At 35.5% G+C, this 9,128-nt stretch overlaps 1 protein-coding gene across 1 annotated transcript; it reads right to left on the bottom strand.

Annotated features, from left to right (window-relative positions):
* Positions 1-1,786: 1,786 nt before the first annotated feature.
* On the bottom strand, positions 1,787-8,233 carry LOC107873148. Its single transcript, XM_047413515.1, has 4 exons — positions 7,287-8,233; positions 4,711-5,351; positions 3,540-3,730; positions 1,787-2,461 (listed from the first exon to the last, which is right to left on the bottom strand). The coding sequence occupies exons 1-4, from the start codon at positions 7,870-7,872 to the stop codon at positions 2,086-2,088; spliced, it is 1,794 nt and encodes a 597-aa protein (XP_047269471.1). The 5' UTR covers positions 7,873-8,233; the 3' UTR covers positions 1,787-2,085.
* Positions 8,234-9,128: the final 895 nt, after the last annotated feature.

The following is a 9,128-nucleotide window of genomic DNA, read 5'->3' as shown; positions in this document are numbered from 1 at the left end:
TAAGGTCGATGAAGAAGCTGAATGGCTCCAAAATTTCTTGAAAGATTTATTTTCGGCCCATACCTTGGCACCTGTTTGCATATATTATGATAGTCAAGCTGCAATAGGTAGGGCAGGAAGCACAACGTATAAAGCAAAATCTCATCACATATGATGGAGACATAATAGCATTGGACAACAATTCTCTAGTGAAATTATCACGATTGATTATGTGACGTCAAAGGATAATGTTTCGGATTCATTTATGTATGTACGTATATAGAGAGAGAGGGGGGAGTTGAAAAATCATCAAAGGAAATGGGTTTAAGGCTTAGGACAAATCATCATGGCAGTAACTCTACCTAACAGACTGAAGATCCCAAGAGCTAAGTTCAAAGAGATCAAACAATATTATGACTAATGGCTCAACATTGTCAAATAACTCAATTCATTCTCATAATAAAGACAATATTTAGAAAACAAGGATAAACATAAGGTTTGAAGCTATTTAATGATTTCTAAGTTTGACAGGTCTGACCAAAAGTTTATCTATAGGATTAAACATTTAGGAATGATCTAACCAAATAGTGTATTTATAGAATTAAACATTTAGGAATCACCTATGTGAGTGTGAAGTGGATCGCTCCAAAGAGAATGATGGTAAAAATCGATTATCTAAGCTCTCATGAAATCGGGCAATGTTCATGGATGAAACAAAAAAAAACTTGAGAACCATAAACAGTAAAAAAACTAGTTATATGACTTGTATTGTCTAGGTGTACCACAAAGTTTGATGGCTCAAAGATATCACATCTGTCGATTGATCGAGTACATCCGATATAAGTTCACTACGAAAAGTTTAAGGAAAAACCTATTGATCCAAATGCAATTAATCTTTGCTTTTAAATCACACACTTATCGGTATATTTCTTGATCTTATAGTCATTCCCCATTTATATGGGGGATTGTTATGTTCTAGTACTAAAATGTGGATGAGAAATGGAGGAAAGAAAAATAGAGGAAAAAGTGAATTGTGCTTTCACTTTATAAAAGAAGTGTTTCTTCCACATTGGTGGGAGAAAGGAACTTTCTTATGCTTAAGTAATAGGCATTACTCTATATTGTTAGTGAGGTAAGAAGAAGACAAGCTTTGTGCCGTCATCACTTGCTCGCTTGGCTCGACTTCGAATTTGGATTTGACAATCAATCGAGAGTCTATCTTTTAGCACAATTGTTTGGTGATTATTTAATCCAAAATTTGATCTAAAATATTTTCTCCGTTTTGTGTTTTGTTTGCAAACTCAAATCACCTCCCGACGGTTCGAAATAGTACAACTTTTCATAACCATTGCTTCTTTTCTGAAGCAACACTCTTTGGCTAAAAATTATTTGATTTTCCTCAAATATTGACACGAAATTTTGAAGTTAAAATCTCTTCTTTCTTGCAAAAACTCAAGCATGATTTGCTACCGTTGAATGAATCTAAAGTTTAGTAAATTTGAAGTACCATTATTCTGCTTAAATGAATCGTTTTATCCCAAGGGAATATATATTTCATTTGAGCTCAAGTACTTGAGGGAAATAATTTCTTTGAGGACATACAGTAAATTCAACACTCTTCTTCTATCTCCATCTCCTTGTTTGTTTTCCAGAAATAATTTGAACGGTGTTTATTGTTCATGTTTGATTTGAATACAGATTTTATTTGACAAAAATAACATAATGCTCCAGCCCGATAAATTCGTAGGTCACAAGGGGATTATATTAGAAAAATTATCAAAAATAAACTGTGAAACCATCATCATCATGTTGCAGGATAGTGAAACTATCATTAGCTTCAACTCACACAGGAGATTCCCATAAGGCAATGTTAGGGCACTATAGGCCAACTTATTTGTTTCAAAATATACTGACCTCCTACTACTTATCTTACAAGAGCAGAACTAATATTTGTGACAGAATCAGTAATGACGTTTCATCAGAAGCACGTAACGGAATTCCTATACAATTTTTGAATAGCTTTGATAAGCTGAACGAACTGATAACATGTTCTACATACTATTTTGAGCAGTGGTAGATGGTGGCAAAAGAACGAAAGAGTACTAATCATGGCCATTCAGAAGGTTTCTTGACTTCGCGGAGCTGGACTGAATTCTCAAAACAATGGTAGAAACCATAGTGAGGGAACTTCTCATACCATGTTTCTTCATTTACATGGGTGTCCCAGTGCTCCCCATTGCTGCTCTTTCCATACTTGTGCACCCATCCTGAACCATTGTGGCCCTCTCCCCAAGTACGATTCCAACGATCTCCATGTTTGCCTTCCCACCATGTCTCCCCTTGCTTGACGCCATGCCCATTCAGATCAAAGTTCTCATCCCATTTATCACCCCATCTCGACCAACCATCACCCTCAAAACGCTCAGCCCATTTATCAGTGTATTTTATGTTGCCGCCTTTTCCATCATACATCTCACCCCACCTGCCAAATGGATTTGCACCATACTTGGTGAGGAATAAAATATAACATAAAGACTTACTGATAAGTCAAAAGCAGCTGTACCATTTTATAATAGAAAATACGGAAAAGGGCCTAAAATGCCCTTCAACTAACTAAAATGGTGCAAAAATGTTCATCTACCTATTGGGCCTAAAATGTCTTCCCGTCTACCTATGCAATATGTCCTCCAAGAATGTTACTCCAACAGTTTGCTTTAGATTGAGAAGATGGCGGAGTGGAGAAAAGAGAGGAGATGAGCAGATTTAGGATCAATGAATAGGAATTTCTTTTTTGTTAAAGGAATTGGAGCGGGTCTTAGTTGGGTCGGGTTATTTGGCTGGGGCGGGTTGGGTTTTGAGGATAAAATTAATTAGTTTAATTCAATATTAATTGTCCAGACTATGCCATGTCATAAATGAGGTGGGTCCAATAGGTAGTTGTTAAATGGAAGGGCAAAATTGACCCAATAGGTAGACGGGAAGGGCATTTTAGGCCCAATAAGATAGATGAAGAGCATTTTCGCACCATTTTAGATAGTTGAAGGGCATTTTAGGCCCTTTTCCATAGAAAATATAACCATCACAAAGTTCAAAAAGGTAGCATGCATGCTCCAACTCTGCTGCTCTTAAAGTTTCAATGTCTATGATAAGTGCAGTTAGCGTATGACAGCATTCCGGAGAAACTATCTCAGAGATGGCAGGCTAGCTTTCACACTTCAGTACTAGGTTCATTACAAGAAACGTTACTAATATATTACCAAAGTATACAAGTTGAAACTTCAGGACTTCAAACATCTTAAACTTCTACCTAGGTTGGTTCACATCAAACTTTATGAAAAAAAGAAACAGTAACCTCTGACTGGAATAGTTCGAAGATAAAGGAAGTTCGGAAACAACAGAAGATGCCAGAGGAATGTGTCCAATTACCAAAAAGAAGAGATAAATTACTACTAAAGAAAGAAAAGTGGTTTTCAATAAATGGTAAACTCAATGATGATTACCTGAGTGCGCACATGAACTACGAGCTTAACCTGGAAAATAGAATACATAGATCTTAGTACCTCTCGTGCCAAACATGAGCATGACCGGCATCAAGGGGTGTGTTTGGATCAATGCTGCACCATTTATGAGCCCATTTCTCCGCTTTGCCACCGGCACCATAGTGCTCCCACCATTTCTCCTGCCACTCCTCACCTTTCTCATTCCTTCCCCACTTATCTGCAGTTTTCTCCATGTAGACAAGCCCACCACTCTGCAAAGAGCCACAATAAAGAGAAAATAAGAGAAGATACACTGTCTCAAGATTAATAAAGTTATCTCATGGTTTCTCGAATCCCATTCAAAGGCCATCTTTCCAAGCAACAAAGTATGTTCACTGGAAGGATACAGAAGCACTGTTCTTTCTCATTTAGAATGTTAGGAACGGAAATTTCAGACAGATATAGACGAACAACAATAACATACCCAGTGCATTCCCACAAAGTGAGGTCTGGGGGGTAGGGGGAAAAGTGTATGCAGGTCAAGCCACTACCTCAGATGAAGTAGAGAAGTTGTTTCCGATAAGACACCCGGCTCAGGACAGACAGATATAGAGGAAGAAAACAAGAAAAGATAGAAGCACATATACAATGTTCATTTCAATGGCATTAGTTACCCAGACAAGGGTAAAAAACACCAACATAGTATCATGACTATTATTATACTATGAAACCTCTTCACCGATCAAGCAAGCGATCAGGACAAATAACTATTATTCACCTCATGTTCGATTTATTTCAGTGCTTTTTTCTTCTGGTATACCTCATCACGAATCAAGCAAGCGACCTACAATTGCCATCATATCAAGGCAAGAAGTATAGAGACTTGGAAACTTTAATCGTCAGTGATTTTGTTAAAGTTAATATTTTCTAGTGCCCAATTTTTCTGTAACTTCATATAGAAGAAACCAGACTTCAATTAGAAAATAGGTATTGATAGATCACCTTGTCTCACCAAAAGCATCTACCAACTTTAAGTAAAGAAATTATGTCCAAGGAATTTTACGTTGCTCTCTAAGTTTTCACAGTGTTATGCTCTTTCCCTCCCCGTCCCCTTTCTCTTTTTGTCTCTGTCTTCCCACTTCTGTGAGGTAATGGAAAACAGTCTTGCAGTTAAACTCATAAATTCTAGAACAATAACACACACAAAAGAGAACTTATGAATATCATGACGACTAAGCACATGAAGTCTGACCTGCCACATTGATTCTTTCCAGAACTCATGCCAAACATTTCCAGCAGCATCTCGTCCTGACTTCTCAGAACCTAGTTCCTTATGACCAAATTCATCAGCAGCTTCCCAATACTTGTCTTCCCATTCAACAGTTTTGTCAGCACTAATGCCCCTGGTTAGCGTCCACTTGCAGACCACCCCGTCAGGTCGTCGTTCAGTCCCGGTCTCCTTCCACCATCTTGATCCATCAGGATAGATTCCCTCAGATGATGCCTCATTTTCCTGCTTAAGGGCATAAGCTGCTTCCGCTGCATTTGTCGAGAACAGAATGCCAAGTTCACGTTCCTCCTCCTGGTGAGGCATCTCAGACATTGAGCTGGAATCTTCCAAATTTTCAACCTCTAAATGTGACTGAAGAGGTGGAAGAGGAGGACTATGCTTTCTATCAACCATAGCACTCTGAAATGGGATAGATAGAAAATCTGGAGATCGTTCTTTCTCTATGATAGGGATTGGTGGGTCCGGAGACAGAGAGCTATCTAACATCATCTGAATGTCATCAGAAGAACTGTCTGAAGGAGGTGTCCAGGACCAGAAGCTTGGACCTGGTGTTCCCATAATTGTTCCAGATCGAGGCACAATTGAAATGACATTTCCCGTTCCTGATCAAGTACAAAGATCATGACTGAGACACCATAAAATAGAAGATGGAGCAAGTAATATCGCAATTTTCAAATTTGTGGAGTATGAGCAACCACCACACATAAAAATACATTACAGCTAAAAGTTATAGATACTTGTGGAAGGCAACCTCATAGAATAATTATAAAAGTTCAAAGTGGTGTATTAATAACTTGGAGAGCAACACAGATCCAGTCTACCCAAATTTGAGATTGAAGATGCGTTATCTATTAGCACTTCAATTATGCTTCTCAGAGAGGAATCATGCAGAGCTTTTTTTCATAAGACAAGGTAAAGATCATTAAACGAGTACCATGGGGGTATACTGCAGAAGTATAGAGATATGGAATAAGGAACCAAAGCAAAGCTATAATAGAAAATTGTGTAGCAAAATGAGATCAGAGGTTCTCCTTGAACCATTAAAGGCCATAATTCTTGAAAAGAGAAAGGATCTTTCAGCAATGCGGAGGGAGAAAATAAGGTAAAGGGGAAGCCGGAAGGTTCTTGTATTTCATTTTATTCATCCAGATGGGCTTGGGAAGTTGACAATAACCTTTTAATTTTCAATGACGAGGTAACACACTTGGCATTGAAAGTTTTTTTTTTTTTTTTTTGGCACAGTTGAAAACATATCCTCGAAGTTCCATGTCAATCAAAAGCTTATTTGTGTTTTTTAAACTAGAATCAAATATTGCTTGGATCATGTCACACTGAAACATCATCATATCGTTATCGCACATCCAACCAACAGAACAAAGCAATAGGAATCGAAAGAAGAAATGACAACTTCACATTCAGAATCTTAGTTCAATTATCAACAGAGTAAATTTCATGAATGCAATGGAGCTCAACAGTCTTCTTGGAGAACAACCTCAGAAATTTCAACTGTGAAAGCCTAAGAAATTAGAATGGATATGCAAACATCAAGCGAACACATATTGTAGTTACTCATTGCAAGAACTTTAATCAGAACATAATCAAGTACCCTGAATCCAATCCAAGTTTAAGATAATCTCCAAGACCGCAATATAAATACACATCCCAAAATCGAAAATGAAAATCCCTTCAGGGGTATGGAAAGAGAAATCTATCAGAAAAAGTGGCAAAAAGCTCCAAGTATTTGACAGAATATGTCATATAACACTTTATTTTTTATTTTTCTTTCCCTTGTACACCCTGAAGCCTTTCCCCTCAAGCTCTCAAGAAATGGCAACAAATCCTATTCTGCTGCTAAAATGTTTTTGGCCAACAACTGGATCAATCGTCGTAAATCACAAGTGGACATTCGAGAACACAGAAATTATAGATCAAGAGCATAATAAAAGCAATGTTAACATTGGTTAAAAAAAAAGTCGGGAATTTCTAAAATTAGCATACCCAATAGTAAAACAGTAATCAAATTGCTCTCCTCATCTAAATTTCAAACAAGATAGCAGTAATTGTTGTTGAGTCATCAATGTGAACATAAAAGAATGGAGATTTTAAAAAGAGACCAAGAAAATCATTAAAGAATCTGAAGTAAAATTCTTTTTAAAAAGCCAAAATATGTTGTTTGACAAAAAATAACTCCAGAAATATTTCAGACAGCAGATATATGTTATAGCAGAGCTTTCTAAATAGAAATTGAGAAACCAAAAGGTTGTGGACAACAATGCTATCACAATGATCTTTCACGTTGTGATACATCGGATACTACCATTTGCCAAAGAAAATTTGCGTCAATCAAGAAACTGTTTATATCACATTGGAAGACTAATAAGCGGTTCTCTAAAAACCCATTTCTACTAGTATCTTTTTAAAAAAAGAACTACTGATAACCATAGGCGAGTTTTACGACTCTCTTGATTTCTGTGTAGGTATAATCAATCTTGCAGGCGTGGAAAATAAAAGCATAATGAAAGAAGAAAGGAAGTTACCTTCTTGTTGATTTTCACCATCATGAGCTTCTTCCAATTCGTCCTGTTGGGGCATTGGATTCTCTTTCATCAATGCCTTAGCGGCAGCAATAGCAGCAGCAGCACGATCAACAACCTGCATTCTTTGAATTCTATCTCTTTCTTCGGTTGAAACTTGAAGAATCTTCTTGAATTCCTCGCTCTTCTTCTCCAATATCTCAGGGCTTTCATCATCTCTTTCAACATTCTCAGCTATTCTTTGAAACTCATCAGACTTTCTCTTACGTTCCATTGCCTTCTTCCACATTTCCAAGTATGATGAGTTTTCCCCATCTGATGAAACTTTGATCCTTGTACTCTTCCTTCTCCATTGCAATTTTCTGGTGGAAAGGGAAAATGGGTATTCGAGTTTGGGTGGTTCTGGGGGAATGGCGGAGCGTGCCATGGCGCGTGAGCGAGTAGTTGTGGGGAAATGAGACGCCATTGGAGAGTGTTTAGTTGCTCTGCTTGCAGTTTGCACAGCAAAGAGCGGTGGGTTTTCAGTATTCTCTGTACTAGGCTTTGGGATTTTCGAAGATTTATAGTAAGCTGCTATTACTCTCTGCATCCCATATAGTCCCTCCGTTCTTTAAAGTTGAAAAATCATTTAGAAAATGAGTAATTAGAGTTAAAAAGAAAACGTGAAAAAAAAAATCTTTGAAATAATGAATAAGTAAAAAGAAAGTATGATAACTTTAACATAAAATTTAAGAAGAAAATATATTTTAAAAATTTATGATCTAAATAAGTTATATATATTTGTGCAGTTATAATTCATCACGAGGTAAATTAGATATTTTAAAATTAAATTTATTACTAATTATAAAATATATCATTTTTCTATATTGATAAAAAAAAAAGTAGTTTATCATATGAATTACGACTTATTCTTTGGAAAAGATTTTAAAAAAAAAAGGAAAAAGTTTTCTTGAAATTGAAGGAAGGTTGTGATGCTGTCTCCTTTAGCCTGGTACTGCGGTAAAGGGAGCTGCCACATTTACCTCATCAAAAGTACTTGGTAATTAGTAAAAGAAGAAAGAAAAACATCAAAAAGAAAAACTTCAAAATCATTATCGGTAAACGTGGACAGAATTGCATGGTTTGAGTCTTATACTCCCTCCGTCCCATTTTACCCGTCCCAAATTTTTTAATATGATGTCCTATTATACTCATCAATTTTACTTATCAAGACAAGGCAAATTTTTTTTCCATATTTTACTCTTTACATTAATTACTTTTTCTTTAAATTAAAATGTAAATATCATTTAATAGGGGTACTATAATAAACTAGTCATGTTATTTATTATTTTTCTTAATAGTTGTGTTATCCCAATTTGGGACAAGTAAAATAGGACGGAGAAAGTATCATACTAGTCGGCTTACGCCGTGCTACGCACGACCTAATATTGATCCTTTAAAATTTTATGTTATATATAATTCTATCATTTAAATAAAACTTTCATTTATTTGATTAATAAATTCCAAATTAGACATATATTATTATATTTAGATTAATGAAATTTATATAATAATATTTTAAGTTGTTCAAACTTTTAGGGAATTGATAATCAATTATATTTTTAAAATTATTTAAGTTTTTAATTATTATAATTTATAATATTTTTTCTTCTATTCTACTAATTAGGAGTGACATAGTAAAATTCTTATAACAAATACTTGTGAATTTTTTTGTAAATGGTCTCATATAAGACGTCAAGTTAATTTAAAACATCAAAAAATAATTTATCACTTTATGGCTATTTTATCTTTTTTATTAAGTATTATTAATTTTTTAATACTTAATGACTTATAATAATTAATTAT

The sequence above is a fragment of the Capsicum annuum genome, chromosome 6 (assembly GCF_002878395.1).
Source record: "Capsicum annuum cultivar UCD-10X-F1 chromosome 6, UCD10Xv1.1, whole genome shotgun sequence".
In the NCBI taxonomy this organism is placed as follows: domain Eukaryota; kingdom Viridiplantae; phylum Streptophyta; class Magnoliopsida; order Solanales; family Solanaceae; genus Capsicum; species Capsicum annuum.
Note: the sequence above shows the minus strand (reverse complement) of the source record. Positions and strands in the feature narration are given on the sequence as shown.